The sequence below is a fragment of the Phalacrocorax aristotelis genome, chromosome 6, assembly GCF_949628215.1.
Source record: "Phalacrocorax aristotelis chromosome 6, bGulAri2.1, whole genome shotgun sequence".
NCBI classification, from domain to species: Eukaryota; Metazoa; Chordata; class Aves; order Suliformes; family Phalacrocoracidae; genus Phalacrocorax; species Phalacrocorax aristotelis.
The window spans coordinates 51,871,633-51,895,693 of NC_134281.1; the positions used below are offsets into that span (position 1 = coordinate 51,871,633).

The 24,061-nt window shown below is 58.3% G+C and overlaps 2 protein-coding genes across 3 annotated transcripts; one reads left to right on the plus strand and one right to left on the minus strand.

Moving 5' to 3' along the window:
* Nucleotides 1-45: 45 nt before the first annotated feature.
* TIE1 (tyrosine kinase with immunoglobulin like and EGF like domains 1) lies at nucleotides 46-14,184 on the minus strand. Of its 2 annotated transcripts, none has more exons than XM_075097871.1 (23): nucleotides 13,620-14,184; nucleotides 12,852-13,139; nucleotides 9,338-9,448; nucleotides 9,073-9,228; nucleotides 8,845-8,976; nucleotides 8,412-8,552; nucleotides 8,079-8,207; nucleotides 7,547-7,692; nucleotides 7,202-7,346; nucleotides 6,787-6,945; nucleotides 6,456-6,593; nucleotides 6,077-6,367; nucleotides 4,915-5,205; nucleotides 4,194-4,387; nucleotides 3,762-3,972; nucleotides 3,506-3,616; nucleotides 3,205-3,395; nucleotides 2,985-3,098; nucleotides 2,750-2,820; nucleotides 2,456-2,496; nucleotides 2,237-2,333; nucleotides 1,876-1,975; nucleotides 46-1,591 (listed from the first exon to the last, which is right to left on the minus strand). In XM_075097871.1, the coding sequence occupies exons 1-23, from the start codon at nucleotides 13,663-13,665 to the stop codon at nucleotides 1,520-1,522; spliced, it is 3,375 nt and encodes a 1,124-aa protein (XP_074953972.1). In that variant the 5' UTR covers nucleotides 13,666-14,184; the 3' UTR covers nucleotides 46-1,519. The 2 variants fall into 2 exon arrangements, with proteins under 2 accessions (XP_074953972.1, XP_074953971.1); XM_075097870.1 differs by having other exon boundaries at nucleotides 4,074-4,387.
* A 3,444-nt stretch (nucleotides 14,185-17,628) lies between these two features.
* On the plus strand, nucleotides 17,629-22,822 carry C6H1orf210 (chromosome 6 C1orf210 homolog). The gene is made up of 4 exons (XM_075097879.1): nucleotides 17,629-17,934; nucleotides 19,726-20,233; nucleotides 20,910-21,056; nucleotides 21,495-22,822. The coding sequence occupies exons 1-4, from the start codon at nucleotides 17,848-17,850 to the stop codon at nucleotides 21,857-21,859; spliced, it is 1,107 nt and encodes a 368-aa protein (XP_074953980.1). The 5' UTR covers nucleotides 17,629-17,847; the 3' UTR covers nucleotides 21,860-22,822.
* The last annotated feature ends 1,239 nt before the right edge of the window (nucleotides 22,823-24,061 follow it).

Below are 24,061 nucleotides of genomic sequence, written 5' to 3' on the forward strand. Positions count from 1 at the left end.
TTACCATCAGCTGCAGCTGACACCAAAGAGCACTGGAGGCCAGAATGGGAAATCAAAATGGTATTGACAAGGCTGAAACAACTTCTGAGGAAAAAAAGACTCTTGTCCAGAAGGGCGTATGCCAAACTCCTCTGCCTTGGGGTGGGATAACAGGCTCTGCAGGAGCAGCCCTCGCTACCCATGGACCCCAGAAGACAACTAGATGGGCAGCTGGATGGCATTCCTAGGGCTTAGCAAGCTGAAGCCAATGGAGATGAAGCCCATCTGCTGTCAATATAACAAACCGCAGCAGTGCAGGACGAGGGACCGCAGCCTGGGACAGGAGCTCCTGTGGCAGGGTCAGAGCAGAGCCCAGGCAAACCTCAAGGGACCGGCACATGCAAGAAACGCCCCAGCAGCATGCGTTTGAGCAGGCTGGTCAAACCCGATGGTCCCTTTGCAAGATGCGGGAAGTTACCCTATGGTTGGCACAGCGCCAGACAGGCGCCGGCTGGCTGGGGTGAGAAGAGTGTGGAGCTGCACAGCCCCATGGGGACCAGCCGGATGAGTAGGCCATCCCTGTGAGGAGCAGCCAGCCGAGGCGAAGCTGCAGGAACAGTTTCCAAGCACGCGAGAGGCGGCTGCACAGAGGAAGGACATAGTCTGTTCTCTGTATCCCTTTGGAACAGGACAAAGTCTTAAACTGCAGGGGAACAGATCCCAGTTGGATGCTAAGAAAACCCATCCCCACAGCATGATGACACCTGGGGCTTCTCTGAGGGTGCTGGGGCTTCCCTGGAGATCATCAGAGGACCCCAACTGGGACAGTGTCCTGAGGAGTGCCCACCATGGCATCAGGCCATCAGGGCCCCACATCCTGTTCCCTGGTGTCATTGCGGGGCAGAGCTGGGACCCCACCTCCCCTCCTCTGGACCTGGCTGCCTGTTGCACTACATTTATTGTCCATAAGGCAGAGCTGGCACCTCTGAAGGGTTACTGCAGAGCCGGGGGTTGTGCACAGCCAATGCTGTCCTTTGTCCCTTTGTATCCAACAAGGGTGTCCATGTCCCATGCCGGCAGCGATGCTTGCAGCCCCGCTGGCACCACTTCAGGCCCAGAGCATGCAAGAGCTGCAGGGCAGACAGCTACTGATTTGCTGCTTCCCCTCTCACCCCAAATCTTGGGCATTTTGTGTCCGTAGCCCCAGGCGGCGTCACTCCAGCTCCTTGGAGAGCTGCTCTCCTGCCTGCTCTGCTGCAAACACCCTGCTGCCACTTGTCCTTGGGGGCCATTCCAGTGCATCCCCCAGCAGCATGGGGCCATGCTGGTGGCTGGTGGTGTGCCAGAGTGGCCAGCACACACCGGATTGGTAGCCGGGAAGGGGACGGCACAGTCCTGCTGCAGGGAAGGCGCTCTCAGGAAGGGGCACTGGCGTTTGGCCGCTTGGCCCTGGAGTGGGGATGGGCAGCACGTCATCCCCATAGCACTGTCCCAGCAGTCTGGGGCCAGTGTTGCCCCTCTGCGCGGTGCCAGCGCAGCCTCATGCCTCCTCGGCGGTGGCATCAATCCCTGCATAGGTGAAGTTCTCGAACAGGGCCATGTTCACGTAGGCCTGCGGGGGAACTTCGGTCAGAAGCCAGTTGTGACAGCATCCCCACCTACCTCCTGTCCCCAGTGGCACATCTGTGGGCACAGTGCCCTGGGGGAGAGGCAACGGGGCTCCCCACAACCAAAAGATGATGCTGGGGTTACCCCCACACGTGGTGGGGTCACAGGTTCTGCTGCTGGATGTCCCAGCCCCGAGCCCAAGGGATGCTCCAGCATTCGGACAAGCCCTGCACTGGGTGGGCATCCCTCCCATGCCCTGTGCCCCATCCTGCCACGGCCACCACTCACCTTCCTGGCCTCCAGCATGCGGATGAGCTGCATGGAGATCTGGGCGAAGGGTGGGCGCTCGTAGGGGCGGTCGCGCCAGCACTGCCTCATCAGCTCGTACCTGGGGGCAGAGATTGGGCAGCGGCTCAGCGTGTGTGGAGGGGAGAGGCAGCAGAAAAGCTGTTTGTGGGAGATGGGGGGAAGCAGGTGGGAAACTAATGCCCATGAAGAGTGCATGGGGTGTAGGAGCCCAGCTCATCCCCCAGCTACAGTGCGGAGGGGAACCAGGCATGTGTTACCGCAAGTTGCTGGGTGCCCCGTGGGGCAGTGGGGTCAGGGGGAGGCAGGTGCCGCCATCAGCCAGGGATCTGTGCCCACTTACACCTCATCATCACAGTTGCGCGGTTTCTCCATGCGGTAGCCCTGGGGCAACTTCTCGTAGAGCTCGGCACACGTCATCCCACAGTACGGCGTCCCCCCTGCCGGCAGAGACACTTGGCTGGCTGCGGTGGGGACGGTCCCTGCGTGCCCCCCCAAGAGCTGCAGGAGGACCAGACGTGCAGGGACCCGAATGGAGGCAAGGGACAAAGAAGAGCCTTACCCAAACTGACAATCTCCCAGAGCAGGACGCCAAATGACCACCTGAAACGGCAGGAGTCGAGGCTGTGATGGAGCCCCCAGCTGTGCCCCAGTGGTGGGCATGGGGCAAAGCCCAGGGCGGAGCAGGCAGCCAGGGCTTGGGCCAAGCCAGCAGCTCCCCAAGGGGATGCACCAGTATCACCTCCTGCCCTTGCAGCACCCAGAGCAAAAGCATCGCCACACTGAACACCCCAGAGAGGGATGGAGGTGGCCACAGCCATGCCCCAAGCCTGGTGCCTCCGCCTGCAGGACTTACACATCGCTCTTGGTGGTGTACACGCTGTAGTTCAGGGACTCGATGGCCATCCAGCGAACTGGCAAGCGGCCCTGGGGAAACAGAGAATGACCGTCAAGGGAGGGGGGATGCCCCATGGATGGAGGGTAGCTGTGACCCAGCCATTCACAGCATGGTGGGTCATTTCCATTGATGGGAAGGGTCCTGCCCACCGCATCAGTGCAGGCCCCATGTTGATGCTTTGCTCCTGTCTCACCATGGTCTTCTTCACATAGACCTCCTCCCCTCTGGACAGGCCAAAGTCAGCAATCTTGGAGGCCAGGTTTTCTCCCACCAGGATATTCCTGGCTGCCAGGTCCCTGTGAATGAACTGAAGGAGGCCAGCAGTCAGCAGGAGCCACATGGTCCCTCCTGCTGGCCCTGGGGGTCTTGTGCCCTGGGGAAAACATGCTCTGGGGGGCTTGCTGGGGATGTACCTGCTTCTCACTCAGGTACTGCATCCCCTTGGCCACGTCTGAAGCAAACTGGAGGAGCTGCTGGGAGGTGAGGGTGGAGGCAGTGCCGTGCTCCTTGGCAAAGGCTGGATCTGTCTCCAGGACTCGGCTTTTGCGGAGGAAGTCAAGGAGGTTTCCATAGGGAGCGTACTCAATGGCAATGTACAGGTAGCCTGGGGGGCAGGAGGAGGTTGGGCTCATGGGGATCTCTCTGGCAAAGAGGAATACACAGCAGGGCAGGGCCTGTGGGGCTGAGGAGGGGGGAGAGGGAGACAGCCCTCACCCTTGTTCTCGCAGGCACCCAGTAAGTTGATGATGTTGGGGTGATGGCCCAGTTTGCACAGCACCTCCAGCTCCCCAGCAAAGTCACGATGGTCATTCTCTGAAGCAAACTCTGGAAGCAAATCAGGCATGGACGCCTCAGTCCTTCAACAAGGGCCCTTCCTCTACTCCTCCACTGATGGCTCCCAGCCCTGGGCATGGCCCAGGATGCAGCCACAACCCCCAGTCCACCCTGCTGACCTCCCCTCACCACTCACCTTTCAACATCTTGATGGCTGCATTCATTTTCAGGCCATCCTTTTTGATCATGGCCCTGATGACCTGCCCGAAGTTGCCCTCCCCAATCATGTCCTCAAACTTGATGTCTTCCCACTCCAGGATAGGGTAGCTGAGGGGCTCGGGCTGTGGCTTGGGCCGGCGCGTCAGGGTCAGGGTGCCTGAGTTGAACTGCAGGATGGTCTCTTCCCCCTGGCAGATAGGAGTGGGTGAGGTTAGAGGCACCGGGCACCCCTCTGCCCGTGCGGCAGTCCCAGCAGGGCAGGTGTCGTGGGCAAGGGCGGGCTCCGCACCCTCTCCATGTGGAAGTGAGGTCTGGCTGTGTCCGGACTGGAGGCTACAGAGCGTGACCTGGATCGGGCTGGAACGTGGGGAGCTGGGGACATGGTCCTGGAGGGGCAGGCAGCACTCACCGAGCCAGACTGGTATGTAAAGGTGCGGCGCCGGTGGAAAAAATTCTTCTTGATGAGGAAAAGCGCCAGGAGGGCAAAGAGGATGGTGAGGCAGGTGACGGACACGGAGCCGATGATGGCCAAGAGCAGCTGCTGGTCTATTCCCGCCTGCTCGGTGCTCTGGCTGCCCAGGCTGGGCGGCACACTCAGTGCTCCTGACGAAAGGAGGGATGGAGGGTCATGGTCCATGGCTGAGCCCTGCCCAAGCTGCACAGGTGGCCAAATACCAAGAGGGCAGTCCTCTCCTGGCACCCTGGGTTCCCATGAAGGCACCGCAGCTGCATCCCAAGCTCCTGGGGCCATGGTGGCACAGGGGTGAGGGTGTCACTGCCTGGGCCCTGCCATCAAACCTGCCAGCTTCTGGATCCTCCAACTAGGTCTGGGTCCAGCCACCAGCTGGCTCTGCTCTACTCCTTTAGCCCCTTGTGCACCGTGTCACCCCCTGGCCAAGGCAGAGCCACTCTGTGGGTGCTGTGCTGTCACCCTGCCACCCCTGCCCCATCAAGACTAGGAGGAGCGGGATTTCTGAAGATGCCCACAAATGTTTTGGGTTTGCTCTGCTGCTTCAGAGCTGCTCTCTGAGGTTACCATGAGCACCCCGGCAGCTCTTTGCTGACCCAGATGCTGAGCCCAAGCTCCAGCAGAGCCACAATCCTCCTGCCTGCTGGGATATTCTACTCACCATCCCCCAGGGTCTTGGCTTTCACGGGCTGGCTCCACTCCCCTGGGACGTGGGAGTTGGCCCGGACGCGAAACTGGTAGCTGGTGCTGGCATTGAGGCCCCCGACAATCTTGGTGGTCTCGGCGCCGCTGTCGGTGTCGATCCACTGAGGCTCGCTGGTGCCGCCCACCTGCTGCAGCTCCACAATGTACTTCGTGATGCCCCCATTGGGGTACTCCGGGACCTGCCAGGAGAGCCTGACGGCGGTGTCAGACACAGACTCTGCAGACAGCGACCGTGGGGAGGAGGGCCCTGGGACAAGGAGAGGAGAGCATCAGAGCATCCCAGCCTCAGGGACCCTCAAGTCAGACATCTCTGTATTGACTAATGCTTGGGATATTCTTCAACCCTCCCTCACACATGGCAGGTTTTGAGCATCTTACCATTCCCACTACCTCCTCTGAGCCTTTTCTAGCCTGCCCACATCCCTAACCCAAAATCGCTAAATCACATGAAGCTCTTAAAAGTACCAAGTGCAGAAAACCTCACATCCTTCAAGCCTGATGCCCACCAGTCCTCCCAGTGTGTTCCAGCTGGCACGGAGCCTCTCTGAAGGCCTCATGCACTGCTTCCCCTCTGCCTGCCAGAAAGGTTGGTCAGGCTGCTGCTGCACCTCCCTGCGGTCTCCCACCCATGTGGGGAGGCTGCGTATGTGTGTGTGTGCATGTGCCCCCAGAAGGGGCTGCAGATCTCCTCAAGCCCTAGTGACCATCCAGCAAAATTACCAGGCAGCAGGATTAAAGCTAACCAAAGGGAAGTAATTTTTTTCACGCGAAGCATAATTATATCGAGGAACTTGTTGCTACAGGGTGTTGGAAAGGGTTCAAGTATAGACAGGTCCATCAGGGCTTGGGCAAGGGTGCAGAGAATAGAACTGTTTGTCAGCATCACTTGTGATGACCTGAATGTCGTTTTCAGCTTAGGACGTTTCTCAGCTGCCTGGTGCTGGAGGCTGCGGGGTCTAGTGAGGAAAGGAGGACGCATTCTCCCCCAAGCAGCTGTTCATGCACTATCAGAGATGGGAAACAGAAGCAGCCAGACCTGGGGATGGTCACTGTTACATTTATAACTGATTTATCATTGCAATTCCCTGTAATAAATCCCTGTGCACTGCCAGACCCACCTTTGCTGTTGATCATGACCTTGTAGAGGTCAGAGGGGGGCCCCAGGCTGGTGCAGTGGTAGACCAGCACCTCCAGCCCATACTCCTTGTTGAACTCCAGGTCCCTGATGCGGGCAGAGAGTACGGAGATGGATGTGATATTTTTCTCACAGACCAGCCGCCTCGCAGAGTCGAAGAGGTGGACAATGAACCCATGTGCTGGCTCGTGGTTACTGGGCAATTTCCAGTTGACATGAAGTGTGTTTTTCTCCTCTATGGACCAACCTTCAATCACAGGCTTGACTGTGGGTTCTGCGAACAAAAAGGCAGCAAAACCTCATGTGCAAGGTTAGGGGTAGGGTCAGTGATAGGGTCAAGGTGAGGGATTCGGGGGGCTTACCAAGGCATTCGGTCACCATGATGGCCTCAGGCCCCTTGCTGCCCTCCCCACTATCCCCTGGCCGGCTCAGCTGCACCTTAACAACATAGGCAGTCACGGGACGGAGGTTCATGAGGGTGATGTTCTCACTGTTGTCAACTGTTGGCCAAGAGGACACGTCAAAGCCATGCTCATGACTCCCACTCTACCCCACCACTGGCATCCTCCCCAGCATCACTGCAAGGGTCCCAGAATGGAGACCTCTGTCCACTCCAGATCCTCACTGGCTGGGGCAGCCATCCCCTTGTGCCTGAATCCTACCTGTGTCCTCCCTCCCCTGGCAAACACATACCCACAATGGATGACCACGCTGAGGTGTCGTCTTTGGGCTTGTAGAGCAGCCTGATGGACACAATGGGTCCATCGCCAGAGAAGCAGTCCACAGGTGCCACCACGAGCTGGCGGCTCTGCTTGGCCAGCAGCCGCGGTGGGGTCAGGGGTGCTGGCGGCACTGGGGATGAAGGACAGAATGACGTTAGTGGAACTGGGAGCAATGAGGAGCAGAGTGTGGGGACATCCACCACCTCCTGGCTTCTTCCAGCTTTGTCAGAGAAGTCTTTTAACACCACCCAAACCTGTCTGCTGCCACTGCAGCACAGGATGGGTGCCACCCAGTCCAGTGTGGGGGTTGGTGATTGCCACACCATGCCATCAGCCTCCCCCAGCAGCTCTGGCTCATCCCACTCATGCTGCCGCCCTTTTCTCACCTCGGATGTTGACCTTGACTTTTCGGCTGTCCTGGCCCCCCGTCGTGGAGACCCGGCACTCCCAGAGCCCTGTGTCTGCCTTAGTCAGGTGCCGCACCTGAAACTCGCAGGTGATCTGGCCTGGCTCAATGATGGCTTTGATGAGCTGCAGGCACACACAGGCTGCTGTCAGCCCCACTGCTCAGCCCCCAGCTCCCCGCGCCAGCCTGAAGCTGCCCAGCAGACCGGTGGGGAAACGGGTGCTTTTGGAGGAGCTGGCAATGCAGGTGGGGGCTGATGCGTGGGGATAGCGGTGGGGCGAGGGCATGGGGCGGTGGGGAATGGGTGCCAGGCAAGCGGCAGTACCTTGAGCACGGTGCCATCAGCCTTGCGCAGCTCCACGCTGTCGCTGGCAGGCAGCGGGTTGCCAGTAGCCACGCAGCTGATGATAGGCTCCGAGCCCAGGTTGAACTCCAGCTCTGAGGCCAGTTGGATGATCTGGGGGAACCAGTCTGGCATGGAGAAATCAACATTAGGGCTGGCCCCGCTCCTCCCGAGGCATGAGAGAGGCTGGCAACTTTCTCTGGTCCGAGCCGCAGGCAGACCCTGGATCCAGGGGGGCCGGTGCTGGGAGCTGCTGTCTAGCCCTGATCCCTACCCCATGTGCCAGGCTCAGCAATGCTCTCAGCACACTAATCCCAGGGAGCCAGACTAGATGGTCCCCTTGCAGCACCCTGGTTTCCATAGGGTTGGGGGCTATTTCTGCAGGCCAGGGGGCTGCTGAGCTAGCTGGCAAGACCAGTAGCTGACGGCCCCACCAGTCACCAGTGAGGAAGGAGCTGGAGCCCTCCCAAGGGTGGGGGACCGAAACTCGCTTGCAGACCTGTGCCAGCCTCACCTGACTTCTCGCAGTGCTGCCCATGCCAGCCTGCAGGGCAGATGCAGCCACTGAAGCGGTTACAACTGCCTCCATTTCGGCAGGCGCACCCCAGGGCACAGTCGGGGCCGTAGTATCCCGGGGGACAGGCTGCAGGAAGAGGAGAGCTCGCTGCTACCCCCGGCCATCGTGTGGGGCCAGCACGGCGCAGGACCATGGAGGCAGAGACCATGGGCAGCTGGTGCAGGCAGCAGCACTGCTCAGCCCATGCCGCCTCCCAGGCCGGGAGAGATTTGCACAGGCCCTAGAGGATGGGTTGGATGGGCAATGTGATGGATGCCCACATCCCCATACCTTGGCTGCAGCGGGAGCCGCTCCAGCCCGAGGCACAGGAGCAGCCATAGGGGTCCGGCAGGCAGAAGCTCAGCCCTCTGCAGCCCTGGGCTCTCTGGCACGTCTCCTGGCAGTTGCGGCCAAACTGGCCTTCCCGGCAGGCTGGAAAAACAAGCACGGTCTGCCCTCACCCTCCATTTGCTCACGTATTGCTTCTGTACGGCATAGCACTGGCTCAGGTGCCCTGAGCCCCCGGACCACCACCCCAGGCAGGTACAGAAGCTGTGTCTTGCTGAGAAGGTGGATGGTCCAGCCCCGCTCCAGAAAGATTAGGCACTGTGTGCTGGGGAAGCACGTGTCATTTCTCGTGACAGTGCCTGGGTCTGGGGGTGCAGCAGGGCCACTGCACGTGACCTTGGGCACAGCTCCTGCTGCCGGACAGCCCGGCACCTACCTCGCTCGCAGCGGGTGCCCATGAACCCAGGAGGGCAGATGCACTCGCCAACGTGGTCGTGGCAGATGCCGCCGTTCAGACAATCAGGACAGTCCTTCTCACAGGATGGTCCCCATTTCTTTGCGGGGCAGGCTGCAGAGAGAGCGAAGGGGGTGCAGGATCACACCAAGTAAGGGGCCAGGGTATGGCTGCCTGTCCCTGCCTTGAGGGAACCGGGTCCCCGCTCACCTCTCACAATCAAGCGGTAGAAGGCACTCCACAGAGGGCTGTCCCCCATGAACGTGGCGCTGTAGACCCCATTTTCACTCACGCTGATGTTGGGGAGTGTCAGTGTGACAAGGTCATCCCTCACCTCGCCACGGTCCGTGGTCTGGTAGTATGTGCCTGCAAGGGAGCAGAGGGTGACCTGGGGCACCCCCGTGCCCCTTGGGGCCAGTGCCAGGCACTGGCTGGGAGCATCCCCAGCCCCGCGCCTGCTCCTGGGGCCACTTGCCATTTCTTTTCCACATAACGTCCGTCTCCTTCCTCTTGAGGACCCTGGCAGAGAAGGTGGCTGGCTCAGCGACGTTCACAGACTGTGTGGCCTTCACCGGGAAGAGGTGGGCTGCAGAGGAGGAGGGTGAGGCTGAGCACGCAAGAGCAGTGCTGGCACCCTGAGGCCAGCAACCCCAAAATGCAGCCCTGGTGCATCCCAGCACCACACGTTTCTGCTGGGATGTCATGATGCGCCTCCCCGTTGCCCCACAGGCTCCCTTCCTGGCCACTGCAACCCCCGTGGGCAGACACCAAAGAGCGGGATGGGGCACCCTGCCCTCTGGCCAGCCCGCCAGCCCCAGCCCAGTATGGGATGCCAGTGGCAGCAGCCTGGGGAGGTGACAGCTGGGACAAATCTACACAGTGCACCCTGCTTGCTGCCAGCCCAGGGAGGTGCAGAGCTGCTGCAGGCAGCGACAGCACGGGCAGGCGAGGGGCGGTGAGGGGAAGCAGGCATGTGGAGGGCTGCACGCCAGCCCATGGGACCAGCGGCCCTGTCATGGCTGTTTTCCTGATCTCCCAGGTGCTGGGGCATGCAGCAGCAATGAACTCTCAGAGTATTAATGTGAGTCAGCCAGAGCCCAGCTCTGAGCACAAACGGGGCTATAAATACGTTAAGGCCTGGGAAACCAAGCCCTGGGTGTGCCAGGACAGACACAAAAGAGGGCACAGCCGGGCCCTGGCTCTCGGAGCCTGCCTGCATGCCAGCTTGCACACACTAAAAGCAACCACGCCAGGTCAGAGCTAAGGCACATCCAGCCCTGAGTCCTGACCCAGCAAGGCCAGGGGCCAGGAGGAAGCGGCACATGCCGTGGACGCCTGGGGAAGGGCACCACAGGTTGCGCGCCCCAGTAATTCCCCAGATTCGCTTCCCTGACTTCAGCGGTTTGCAGCCCAGGAGCTTCCCGAGTCAGATATTATCGTTCTAGTTGGGATTTTTCTACCACAGACTTTGCAGTCCCTTCTAAAGGGCACATAGGTGTGTCCCGACACAACCCCATGCACAGCACTTGGCATTTACCTATGCTGAATTTTATCTGCCGCTCCTGCAGCCTCTGGCTGGGCTCATCCCTCCCCGGCAGCTTGCGGACGGCAGCTGGCATGGCCACTTGTGCAGTTGTTTGTAACCACAGTGAGTGGCACTGGTCCCCGCAGAGACCCTGTGCCACACTGCTGGGGACTTCCCCGCATGACAAGAACCACAGATTAACTCATGTTCTTGCTCCCTTTCTTTTAGTCAGCTATCTACTCATGCAGAGACCGCCCCTGCCACCCCCTGGGTGCAGAGTTGCTCCCAAAGAGCCTTTGAAAGGGAATTTTCTTAATTTTCTCTGGAAACCTGAGCGGACAGCATCAGCCAGCTCACCCACGGCATCCTCACCACTGCTGCCCTGGAGACCTCCCCCAGTGCAAACTCACGCTGCCTCTTCCTCAGGTGCTGCATAAACACAAATTCTGCTCTTTATTACAGTTTCTACTAATTTGCCTGGTTCCAGTTTGGGTTTACAGGCCTGTAACTCCCAACCCAGAAAGCTTTTCGGAAAGGCTGGCGTCCCATGAGCAGCCTTGCCACCCACCCTCTACTCACGCCCCACAGTCAGCAGCATGGCCCTGCTCACAGCAAGCCTGGCCTGGAAAAGCTGCACTGCTCTGTTCAGCTATTTATTGCTTGTCTCCTGCTAACAGTGCCGGCATTTTAGACAGATTCCCTGCAAAGTTTCCCCAGCTTCTCTATCGTGCTCAGGGATGCAAAAATAAAAGAATTTTGTTTTTACTGCAATGGCCTCCCTGGGTATTCTAAAATATAGGCTATTGCCAGGTTTAAACTCTTCTGAAATTGTTCCTCATGACCGTTTTGGTCTGTTTTACTCTGGTTTTACAGCAAAACTTGTGAAGTTTATCATCCTTCCTGTGTTCTTCATGCATGACCTTTTAGAAGATGCCAGCTTTCCTCTAGCAGCATTCCCCACCCACCGCTTCATCTTCCTGGCCTGCTTTGGTGCACTCTTGGGCTTAACAGGAGAGACAATACATGCCAAGCCTCCCTGGTGGGTTCTGTACCCAGCCTTCCCTCCCCTTGCAAAGATGTAATTTTTTTGGTTACTTTTTCCTTTGAGCTATCTTCCTAATTTTTTTTTCCTTTTCCTTCTTTAAACTAAACAGAGCAACAGCAGCTTGTGTGGCACTTGGAAAAAAAGCCACTTTTTTGGCGCTTGTAAATACCACAAGGGCTTGGACCTGGACACCAACTAGCTCCTCCACAGCGGTATTTTGGCCTGGCTATGGAGAACCAGGAGCAGACGGCTGGCTGGGACTCTGCCACCATGAGACACCCCATCATCCCCACAGGACCCCAGAGCTCTCACCTCCCCCAGGACTTATATAGAGGGACATCTGGGGGTGCTGCACTCCTCACTCTCTGCCACCAACTGTGCCCCCCATGCTGTCTCCTGGTGCCTCTGTGATGCTCTGCTTGCCCAGACCGGACAGCCCTGATTCCAATAGCACTACTGCCATTTTTGGGCCCAGCCTCTGGCCAAAGATGAGGGCTAGTCCCTGCTCCTTGGGGGGTTGCTTGCACCCTACCAGCAGCCTCTGTTCCCCAGCTTGGAGATACTAGAGCTGCTCAAAACCACATGCTAAAGCTGTGTTTTAACATGGGCAAGGAAACTTGTATCCCCTTTGTCTCATTCTCAGCAAAAGGTTGAGTGTTTTAGTCAAAACTTTATAAATAAAGGCTAGACATCCAGCATCCTGAGGCAAACAGCTATCACAGAAAATGTCAATCCTAATAGTTTTGCAAAGTCTCAAGCACGGGGAGAGCAGAAGCTGGGTGGGCAGCGTGGGAGAGCACCGCCCTGGGCAGTATTCCCACCACCGGCCAGCCCGGGGAGGCCCTTTTGGCTTATATGGCCCAAGATGGGAGCGAAGAACAAGAGCCCAGCACCGCCCTTGGCTGTGGTGCACCCTGGCAGTGCCTCTCATGGAGAGCCCACCACCAGAACGGCAACAGGCTGCTGCAGGCAGCATGGTGCTCACCAAGCACCCGGGGAGGCTGCTAGAGATGCTCCCTGGCGTTACCTCCCCCGTGGCGGGGGCACGAGGCTGGCACAGCTCCCATGGGCAGCCCCCCACACTGGTTAATGATTTACAGAACCACCACCTTCTCCAAGGGCACCTGGCTTCCTCTTGGACCTTGCCCTGCTGCCGGGCATCGTTCCCAGCCCAGCCAGCTGCCTGTGCTGCCACCTGTCCCCACACACCTCCGCAGGGCTTGGCCGCACTCCTCCAGCTGGACATCCCTCCCCTTTCCACCCCACTGCTGTCAGCAGACCCCAAACATAACCTGTGGGTCACCACTGTCCCCCTGCCATGCCGGCTGGTGCTGGGATTGTGACGCATGGGGCACGTAGCTCCCACGCAGACCCAGCTGGCAGATGGGGGGCTGCCTGCCACCCCACCCAGCCGCTCACCGTTGTGGCTGTTGTGCACGTAGACCACCTGGGCCTGCTCGTTCGGGGTGCGCCCCAGGCAGTAGAGGATCCCCACCAGGTCGGCCATGGAGAAGCCCCTGGCCTGGACATGGTTGCTGCGGTTGCGGTAGTTTTGGAAGCCCGTCTTTGGGTGTGTCATCACGATCTTGTTCTCCCTCTCGATCTGCAGGTAGCTCACGTCACGCTCCCCCATGACACAGGAGAGGAAGAAGTCTGAGTGGGACAGGCTCTGCACGTTGGCGATCAGGGTGATGTCCAGGATGGCCCCTGGGGTGGGGGGAGCATGAGGGCACATCACGACTGGACAAGGGCATAGCCATCTGCCTCAAGGCCAGACTCTCTCACCCAGATGTCATCCCCTTTCCAGGACATTTTTGCCACCTGCAGTCCAGGAGGCACAACCAGGGCACAGCCAGGTCAAGCGTAGTCCCATTGGGATGGCATAGCGTCCATTTCCACTCTCCTTTTGGAGATCCCCATGGGGTCATCACCCCGCCATCAGCCAAGCATGCAGCAGGATGGGGGTCCTGGGGGCCCTTTCCTCCTGCAAGCCCCATGCTGGGGAGAGGCAGGCAGGGAAGGGCACTGCTGGCCTCTGAGGTCTCCAAATGGCCGATCACAAAGGGACATTTCCTCCCCCCAAACGCTGCTCTGATGGTGCCACTGAGCTCCCACAGCTGCCTTGTCCCACCAAGCCTCCCTGGGGCAGGGGCTGGTCCCTGGGGCAGAGAGAAAGGGGTGATTTACCTGCCAGCCGTAGGAGGAGAAGCAGAAGATAAACCTGGAGTCCCATGTCCTTGGAGCGTGTCTCAAATCTGGCAGAGGTCAGAAAATTCCTGGCATGTCCCAGCCACGGGGGTTCGAGCCAGAGGCCACGGCTGCCTAGGGTCTCCACGTGAGCAGCAGCTCAGGACCCCTGCTCCCTGCCCACACCCTCCATCTCGCCTCTGCCCTGCTGCTCGGCGTCTGGGGGAGCTGGGACCACCTCCTCTGGCACATAGCCTGGGCACGGCAAGGAAGGTGCCCCCGTCGTCGCTTGCTTGGTGGGCACCAGGCTGCTCAGGAGCAGGGCTTGGTCGCAAAGAGGCCACCGGGGTCCCCTGGCCAGTAGCAACTCTCCCGGAGAGCAGGCGCTCACCCCTCCAGGGCTAGGGCTGCATGCTCAGGGGTCCTTGAGCCATGCTGAGCCTCCAGCCTGGCTGGGAGGTGTCCTGACCCCCCCTCCTCACCCACTGTGCAGAGGGTCTCATGCCCCAGCCTGCCTGAGCGGCAGCATCCCCATGCCCTCGGCACAGCCCCACAGCCGATGGCTGTGGGAAGTGCTCTCTGGAGCAGGGAAAGGAAAGGGGCCAAGGGGCCGTGGCTAGTGGCGGTGGCGGAGCCAAATCCTGTTTCCCATGCGGCGTTTCCTGCTCTCCACCCATTGTTTGGAGACAGGACTGACTCCAGGAGCCGTCGGGAGCTGCCCCACACAGGCTCTTCCCTGGCGAGCAGCGTGCGGTGATGCTGAGGCCATACACACCTCCTAACACCTCGGCCTCTCACCACCACAAGCTGGGGTGCAGAGGCATGGCCCCACCTGGGCTTCGCGTTGTGCCAGGGTCCGACACATGCCTGCAGCAGCCTGTTGCAGGGCTGCTGTCTGGGTTGAAAGGGGCTGAGTGGGAGCATAGGAAGGGTGACAAGAAGTTGGCCAGCCCACGTGGCAGGATGGCGGCTGCTGGGGGAGAAAACTGGTGTCACCCAGCATTCATAATCACAAGCATTACCATGTTGCAGTAAACATGTCTGGGAAGAAGCAGAAAGCAGCAGAAAGCCCAGCTTTCCCTGAATGCTTTCCCATACACAGTGCTGGTACAGGCACCGGCATGGGCACGGCATGGCATGGGTCCCGCTGCCCCAGCAGCTCTGGGACCCCACACCCAGCCCTCCTGTGAGGCTGCCCCAGCCTCCGGCGGGCTCCAGGCTCTTTACCTGGCAAATGAAAGGTATTCCCCAGGAAATCACCCTAAGCTTCACCTGCCAAACCTCACGCTGCTTCATAAACCAAGCTGTTCCCACGTGAAATCCAGGGCTGCCAGGGAGCAAGACTCATGTTTTGGTGTGTCCTGAGCCCATGCTGTATCCGGCCAAAAATCTAAAGCACACATGGAGAGGAAAGGGAAATCCATTCATCGCTTCCGACTATTTACAGCGTGCTCTGAGGCCGCGCGGTGCCCACGGCATGCTGAGGGAGGGATGGCAGTGGGCAGGGGCTCCGCTAGCACAGCCACCCAGCCACCCCGCAACAGAAGGGATGGAGAGGTACCAAAAGAGATGGACACCAGATGCAGCTGCCTCCATTTACCTGGAAAACTAAGCATGGTGCTTGGCCTTGGGCTGTGCCTAGGTGAGGGGCTCTGTTCTTAGGAGATTCCTGGGGCACGTGAGGCACAGCCATAATGTAAATGCAAAGCACAAGGCCATCCTGCATTGGGATGTGCAGGGGCTGGGCAGCCAAGGCTGGTCGCTCCTGCCATCGGTGCCCTGCTGAGAATCCCACATCCTCAGCCAACCCCAAGCTAATTTGCCTGCGTGTTGGGTCAGGGACTCATCCGCGCACTCAGTACAGCTGCAGGAAGGGGATAGGTGCATGAATAGATAAATAAATGGCTTCTTCCCTTAGTTCACTGGCTGTGGAGGCCAGTCATGCTCAGAACCGTAATTGCCATCATGCCACTGTGTGCTTACACATACTACACTTGGGGAAGCAACTCATTCTGTGCTCCCCACACTCATGGCACACAGAGCCATGAGTTATGATGCATTCTGTGAAATGTCCTCTGACATGAGGATCCGTCTGAGGACAGGATTATTTACACAGAACAAACAGACTTTATGGGAAGGCTTTGCAACCCACGGGTCTTGCAGCACGCTCCTCCAGGAAGCACAGCACGGCTCCTCTTACTGCCCAAGGGGAACCAGGGCATTGCTTTGCTCTTTTCGGGAATGGGAGCCATTTGGGGTCAGCTCTCCACACCAGGTGATGCCCAGGAGATCTCAGGGATCCACTGAGGGATCTGACCCAGGCTGATTTGTCCCCTTGTATTTTTTCTAGGAACACCTGATTAAGAGGTGTCCGTCTGTGCAGGTCCCTCTGGAGGTGGGGTGGGAAACCTCTCTGGGAGGTTTTGTGGGGAGACCCAGCCAGGACCCTATAGCTCCAGTTTAACTTTATGTATTTCCAGAGGAGGGACCAGGGAGCTGGGTGCAGCCAAGTCCAGCCAAAGCAGCTCGCCACAATTGCTCTCCTGTAATATGGAAAGCTCCAGCTGCCCAGCTCACAGCACACTGAAAGCACCTGAATTTCTGCTGAATTCACAGACCTCAACTTTTTTGCTGAATCATGACAGACTAAAAAAAAAAAGTGACAAAAATACCCCTTTTTGTTATCATTTGTGCATTTGAATGCACGGCACTGCATGCCAGAAACCATAACGCATCGATACGTTTCCTGATAGGAAATGCAAACGCCCTGCGAATCCACCGATGGGCTGGGCTGCCTCAGCAACATTTTCAGGCCTTGTCTTCTGGCTGTTTGTTTTGTTTTATGTGCATGGCAGGTCCCACAGAGGGCCTGCAAGGCCAGGTTAAGGGCTGTTTCTGCCAGGCACAAAAGTAGCACAGGAGTGGGATGGCTGAGCATCCCCAGCCCGCCCGGTCGCATCGGCAAGGCCACTGGGGAGCAGGCAGCTGTGTGGCTGTGTTGGCATCCAACACATGCTTCCAGGATCAAGGGTGGGCTGCTGGGAAGCCCTTTCCCCAAGGAAAGGGTGGGACACACAGCCGTGGAGGAGCCCCTTGGCAGCTGGGGGAAGCGGGGCCGCCCTGTCCTGGCCGCCGCCAGGGTGGAAACTGCAGAGCCGCAGCACTCTTGTTGGCAGAGGGCTTCCTGTTGCTGAGCGGGAGCAGGAACAGGGAGCAGGGAAGAGAGCTCAGGAGTTCCTCCTGCTGCAGAGACAAAGCCAGGAGCGGGCACTGCCCAGGCTGTGGCTCTGCCAGCCCTTGGCCACTCACCTGCCCCAGCGCCCGTGGGCATGGGAGCATGTCCCACCCAACCAGGTGCCAGTAAATGCCAGCAAGATGCTGCTTTGACATAATTTCCCAGATTTTCACTAACTGAATGGCAGGGCTGGCAGGGAGCACTATTGATGAGTGGTGGGTCTGTGCAAGAGGTGGTGGGGTATCCCTATCCTCTGGGACCTTCATAGGCACTCTGGGTGCTGCTCAGGGAAGTCACATTTTTATTAGTGACTCTCTGATCCTGGAAAGTCAACACCATTGGGCCACTCCTGGGCCCAGGGACCTGGCTGTCTGCTGCATGTTTTAAACATTTTTTCCACCTGAATCCCAATGAGACTTATATTTTCCTGTAGGAAACTTTCCTGCCACCTTGGCCCCAACTTCTTCAGCCGAGGCTTGCTGCGTGCCCCTGCCCTGGGTGTGTGGAGCTAGGGCACAGCATCCAGCACAGCACCGGGTCTGGGCTCAGGCTCCTTGAGCACGGCTGTACTGGGGAGGATGCCACAGAGGTTCCCCCCTCTTCCTCTGGCCCCTCAGCACCTCCTGGTCCTCCACTCCCACTAAGGCAGCTCCCATGGGACCCCACGGTCCACTAGGCAGATGCTGGCCATACCCTGGTGACCCATCACGGGAGGCAGTGGGTGGGAGGTGGCGGGGCGTGGTGGTTAATGCATAACCGGTGCCGCCACCTTTCACCCACACGCAGCCGTCGGGAGGGAGCGGGACCACGGCAATAGCCGGGCTGGCTCCTGGGTGCTGGTGGTCTGCGGAGCTGTGTGGCCAGAGTGCAGGGGCTCGGCAGGGGCCCTGGGCCATGCGGCTGCGGCCACACCTTGTCCAGCACAGCCGGCTCTGCCGGCTTCCCAGCTTTCCCTGAGTCTTGTTTTTCTGCCCGGCAGTTTCCTGGAGCCAAATGGCTCCTGCCTGCCTGCTCGGGGTCTGCAGCCTCCTCTGCGCCTGGTCAGTGGTGACAGGACACCCCTGCAGCCTTGACCACCAGGTAGGGGAGCCGAGGGGACTCTGGCGTGGGCAGGGGCTGGGACGGGCAGGGGCACCCCAGTCCCAGTCCTGCCAGCACAGCTGGGGTGATGGCATGGTGTACCTGCAGGGCAGTGGGCCCGGCAGGCAGCTCCTGCTCTGCACAGCTTGAGACACAACAAGCTGTGGCGTTTCTGACTCTGGAGGGGGGGGTGTTTCTTGGCTGCAGCCGCCCATAAGGGGTGCTGCATGGTGGGCAGCAGCGAGGCACATGCCTGAGGGGCTCCCAGACCCTTGCTCCCTTCTCCCATGCACAGCGATGCAACGACCGAGCCAGGCCAGGCTGACTGTGGGGTCAGGATCCCCAAGCACCTGTCAAGGAGCAGGAAATATAACTAACCCATCCCGCTGGGACAAGCTCCGCAGCCGGCAGCTCAGCCGCACCAGACTAGAGCTGCGAGGAGGTGGGAAAAGTGGCTGTCACGGGCGGATAGCACAGCAGATGGCACAGGCAGCACTGCCCACCAAGCTCTCCCATACTCCCTCTAAACGTTCGCACTGTTTTCCCCAGCTTCCCCGAGCCCAGCCCTCCCTGAGCTTGGGACAGGACCTGTGCAGTGCCCCTGTGGCTCAGCCCCATTACAACCCACTCCTCAGCAGCCCGGGTTTACAAGGGCACAGCCGTTTCTCTAGTGAGCAGGGATGGCAGGGCAGGGCCTGGCAGGAGATTTGGGGGAACAGGAGGACGAAAGGAGAGGTGATCACGTGAGAGGCAAAGAAATGGAAATGGCAGCTAGCTGGAAGGCAGCCAGACCTGGAGAGCTGGGACTACAGACCGCAGCAAACTTCCAGCACAGCATCTCTGCCCTGGGGCCCAAGCGAGGCATTGAGCAGGAGCCCATGCCTGCCCAACCAAGCTGTTGAATCGCCAGTCTGCTCTCTGGCGGCTTCAGTTAGGGCAGCTGGCCCTCTCCCACATACAGCCCAGGCAGGAGTAACACATGCTGAGGACTGCTCCCCAAAATCAGTTTGGATTTGGTCACCCTGTTTTGGGGGGAAAAAACCCCATCCATCTACTTGGGCTGATCAATCCATCCAGCATGCACTGCTGGCTTTTTGGGACAGCGACTAGTCCCTGGTCTATTTACTACTACGGATAGAGCCAGCCTGCACTAAGCCACTGCCACTTGCAGTGTATCCTCAGAAACACGGGAGAGCTGGAGGCACGGGTACAACACCCTGCACAGGCCCTGGAGAGCAGCTCTTGGCACGGGTGACTGGTGCAGGTGCCCACGGCTCTGCAGCCTGGCTGCCTGGCTGCCTCCTGCCTGCCTGCCTTTGCAGTGGGCAGGGGTCTTGCCCACTCCGCTGCTCCAGCTGGGAGGATGCCCTTGTGTCATGCAAGAGCTCCCCGGGGGCTGGAGGTGGGCATCTGGAGGGGGAAGAGGAAGGTGTTCTGCAAGCTGAATCCAGATGGCAACTGCCCTTAAGAGGGGATGGGAGGGTGACATCACGGTCCCTTCATACCCACCCTGTCTGTCTGAGTTTCCCACTGGCTCTCCATGTTCTTCCTCTACTTCTTCAGTTGGCTGTTCTCAGTGCTGGGCTGTCCTGGCCTGTCTTGCTCATCCTTCTCCATTTTTCCTGGCCCACACCAAGCTGGCAGCTCATGTTTTTTTACACCTGTTTGTGTCTTTGCTTTTTTAAACACCGCAAGGGTAATTAGTTAAGGCATTTGAACTTCTGGGGAGTCTTGCTCTAGAGATCCTCCCCAGCAGGGACAGCCCATCTCAGACAGCAGATCTTTTCCCAGGGATGGGCCAACTGCAACGGGAAGAGCCTCCTGCACGCTCCAAGTTCCCTTCCAAGCAACATCACCGGTTTGGACCTCTCCTTCAACTCCTTGGTCATGCCCCGTCAAGGGACTCTTTTGAGGCATTTCCCTTCCCTGCGCTTCCTCAACCTCTCTAGCAACGCCCTGCTAGCTCTGAGCCCTGCAGTCTTCTCCAGCCTCGGGGCACTGCACCTGTTGGACCTGAGCAGCTGCATGATCTCCTACCTCCACAAGGATGCTTTCAAAGGCTTGGGAAACTTACACACACTCCTACTAAGAAACAACAGTCTGCAAGGGCTTGAGGTCCCTTTCTTCCTGCCGCTGAAGGCTCTTTTCCACCTGGACCTGCAGCACAATGCACTGGTCTCTGTGGACGCTTGGAGCCTGCAGCTGATGGAGGCAGTTCCACAGGTCCAGTTGGAAGGGAACCCCTGGGTCTGCGACTGCACCGCGCACCCTCTGCAGCAGTGGCTACAGCGCAGGCAAGGTAAGTGGACACGGGTGGGTGGCAGGAGGGGTGCTGGGCAGGAGGAACAGGGTGCAGGGGGGTGCCGGGGTCCTGCTCCAGCCCCTGGGCAGGCTAAGAGATGGCTCTCCAGGGTCCTACCCTGCTGAGGGACAGTGAACAGGAAGGTGATGTGTCCGTTCCTTGCTTGCAGTTATACTTGATACCAAAGATTTTTAGGAATGACAGCAGGATAATTTAGCCAGTCTTCTGAGAAAGGGGCTGCACATACACTTCAGCCCCTAAATCCACCTATATATAGATATGTGGAGTGACCACATTTTCAAAAGCTGCGGAGCATTCAGCAACTCCTTCTGTGGAGCCAGATCAGGCTCCAACCTTCTGACCTTGGCTCCCAGGTGACAGCAGCCCTGTGACAGTGGGGTTTCTATCAGTATCCACGAATTTGGCATTATCCAGTTAAAAGGAGCCTGCTAATCACAGTCACATGCTTGTACAGTTATAGTTCCTTGGTTAGAGAATTTTTTCTTTGGTTGTGCCTTACAACGTGCTGAGGGCTGTTGAGGCTGGAGGGCAGAGCCAGGAGCACCTTGTGATGCGGCCCATCAACCCAGGAGCAAGCAGAGATTGTTTTCTCTAAACTGGGGAGGGGATGGGTGAAGACCCCCCATCCCACCTTAGCCTGTGTATCTCCCAGCTGTGCAGGTGACTTGCGCATCACCCCCGGGGCTGCGGGGCCGGGAGGTTGCAGCTCTGGATTCCCAGGACCTGGGCTGCTGGATGAAGCAGCGGTTTCCTCGGGGGGTCAGCACGGCGCAGCAGATCACAGTGACCTACAGCAACAGTAAGTTGTGCAGCATCCGTAAGGTCTAGCTCCCTCCTGCTTTCCATCATCCCAGAGGGGAACAGAGCCAGAGACCCTCTGCTCTGCCCTGCAGCCCCAGGGGCTCAGGCTGCCCAGCCACCGCTGGTGCAGTGGCTTGTGGGGGGGGGTGGCCACCACCTGGAGGTGTTTGCTGGCTTTGCAACAGAAAAGTTAGCAGATGCTACAGAGCCACAGAGAACACAGACCCCACAGTATGGGCACCAGTATCAGACAGCTGTCCAGCAGTTTTCCCCACAGTGTTCACGCACCCTTGGTGGCTAGCTCTTGGTGAAGAGCATTTATATTGCTCCTAATGAAAGCACTCCAGTGCTGGCTGCACGTGGCTAGCTGCTGAGGAGCTCCAGGTATGCCGCAGGCTGACCGGCCATGCCCTGTTGTGCTTTTCCTGCACTGCAGCCACCACTCCACCCTCCGGGAAGGGGGGAAGGAGCTGGCCATACCTGGTAGGCTTCCTGGTGGCAGCAATCGGCATCTCCATCCTGATCGCCCTGGGTGCCAAGTGCAAGCTCTTCCACAAGAACTTTGCCAGCTACCGCCACCGGCCGCTGCCTGAAAGCAGCTCGGTCAGAGGCAGCCCCATGGAGGATGGCAGCAGCTGGGACAGGGGCTCCTCAGGCTGGGCGGCCAGCGAAAGCTACCCCATGCCCCATGCTTCCGACCTGCAAGCTGAGGATGATGACGGCTTCATCGAGGACAACTACATCCAGCCAAGCGAGCAGCTGCCAGAGGAAGAGGAGCAGGAGTCGCACCTCTCCATCTGAGCCTGCAGCCCAGCCACCACTGCTGCGGCATCTCACCATCCCCCCACCTCCATCCCCTTCCTGCCGTTTCCTACCTGCCCTCAGCTGGGGGCAGCAGGAAAGAAGCGGAGGGGAGGGAGAGAAGGGATGAGCTGGGAATGGGGACGGAGGCTGGAGGCAGCGGGCCCCACAGTGCCCCAGCATGACGCCAGCTGGGCGGCACTGGCACAGTGACACGGGACCCACTGCTGCTCTCCCGGCCCTGCTCAGATGCTGAAGATGGAGGAGATGGTGCTGATCACAACTGGGCAGCCTGGTGGGGAGGAAAGAGGAGCCTGTCCTGCTGGGTCTTGGGCACTGGCCCTGCACTTAGCTGGATGGAAGCAGACTGAGCCTTGCTCTGTCCCCCAATGCCTTGTCACTCCAGGGTGTGATTAAAGCATGATTTAACCCTGCCTCCTCCTGCGATGGTTTGTTGGGGCTCTCTCAGTGGCGGTGGTGCTGGGAGGAGACCCCCAGCTGGGGTGTGGCTTTTTTTGCATGCCCTTTCAAGGACCATAAACACATTCCTTGTTAACTGCAGGGGTGAGAGAAGAGGCCTGTGGCACAACGAGTGCTCTTGTGCAAACAAATCTGTTACCTGATCTGGCGCAGGCAGCCCTGGCATGTTGTCGCAGGGTTTCTGTGCACATCTCTCCAGCATTGCCTCCCGCTGCATCCCTTCACTGTTTTCTTTCTTCCCTCTCCAGCAAGACCTGCTAGAAAGGCACTTACCTTCCCCATGTCAACTCTGCAGAGCTGAGCAAACTTGTTGGCGACACCAGTTGGGGCGTTAGGCAGGCACGTGCGCTGGGACGAGACAGACGTGTCCCCTGGCACCCATTGCAGAGTCCTGCTTCTATTTCTATCCATGAAGTTGTATAAACATTATAATTTTTGCATTCTTGTCATCTTTGTGGTACAATAAACAGCACATAAGACATAGGTCACTGCAAATTGTTTCTGCTGTAGCTGTTTGTGCCTACATGGGTCATGCTGGAGTTAAAAGCAGGGAGCAGAAGCGGCATTCACCCTTAGTAAGTGATTCACAAGGCTGATACCATCTGGCTGTGAAGATTTCCCAGGGCACAGCCCAGTTGTTACCATCCCTGGCGGCCTGGGAATCTCTCCATCATGCTGGGGAGCATGGAGCATTGTCACAGGGATGGCATTTCTTGCAGCCCTGCCACACGGCTAGTTCCCCCATCTCCTTCAAACCTCCATTTCACTGTAAACTGCCTTTCTATTTCTCTACTCCTTAAGATATTTACAGAACACAGTGTATACAAAAGTAAATAATACACGTTAAAGAACATAAACCAAAGGGGACGACTGGCATGGGCGATACAGGGCAGTGACTTAAAGCACCTTCCAGAGAGGGGACATGCTGTTTGAGGCCATGAGGAGGAGGAGCAAAACCTGCTGGCTTGTTTCAGCAGTCAGTCAGTTTGCTCTCTTAAATGTAGTATTTCTAAACTGAGCTTGTCCTGGCCTTAGTTTTGCAGTCACTGCTGCTTCTTTTACCTTCTGGGCTCACCTTAACAGCCCTTTATTACCTGTGAAAATACAACATATGCTGTAATTTTTTGAAATTTCTAATGTCTTTCAGGTAAGATAGGAGACTTAAATCTGAGCTCTGGGAAAATACATTTCATTTATCTGTTGGTGGGTATTTTTGATAAGCTTTTTATCAGATGAATTCATGCTAGATGCAGTATTTTACTTTTGGTCTCAGCATTGTCTTAAAAAACTGCTTCCCAGGCTTATTTATCCAGGATCTCACTCAGCCTCATCCCTCAGTACCTAGTGATGGGTTGCTTGTCTACTTTGACCCTGCTCAGAGGCCCACCCATTTATTTTTCAGCAGAGCAGACGTGGCTGGTTTTTGGGTGTGCAGGTGGCCCCGGTCCCGTGGCAGCCCCTCTGCACCCATTCCAGGCAGCTCCAGTGCAAGCAGGCATGAGCCTGGCAGCTCGTGTTGAGGGAAGTGCATCTAGCATGCAAAGCTGGGGACACAAGGGGGTCAGAGCAGAAAAGGAGAAGCCTTCTCAAGGGGGGTCCTCCCCGGAAGCTGTGGAAGCCGCGGCTGAGGCTGGTGGACGGGAGCAGTAGCAGGTATGCAGGCAGACTGGTTCCAGGCTCGCTGCAGGCAGCCGCTGCTGCCACAAGGCTCAAGGCTCGTCC

Bases quoted from the DNA above. Each gene is read 5' to 3' on its own strand.
- TIE1 (XM_075097870.1), bottom strand. From the start codon at position 13,665: ATGGGACTCCAGGTTTATCTTCTGCTTCTCCTCCTACGGCTGGCAG. The intron at 7,693-8,078 runs GTGAGGCTGGCA...TCTCCATGCCAG, and splicing joins GCAGCACTGCGAGAAGTCAG to ACTGGTTCCCCCAGATCATC. The intron at 1,976-2,236 runs GTAAGTGGGCAC...CTCTGCCCCCAG, and splicing joins CGCAACTGTGATGATGAGGT to GTACGAGCTGATGAGGCAGT.
- C6H1orf210 (XM_075097879.1), top strand. From the start codon at position 17,848: ATGGCTCCTGCCTGCCTGCTCGGGGTCTGCAGCCTCCTCTGCGCCTGG. The intron at 17,935-19,725 runs GTAGGGGAGCCG...ATCTTTTCCCAG, and splicing joins CCTGCAGCCTTGACCACCAG to GGATGGGCCAACTGCAACGG. The intron at 20,234-20,909 runs GTAAGTGGACAC...TGTATCTCCCAG, and splicing joins GTGGCTACAGCGCAGGCAAG to CTGTGCAGGTGACTTGCGCA.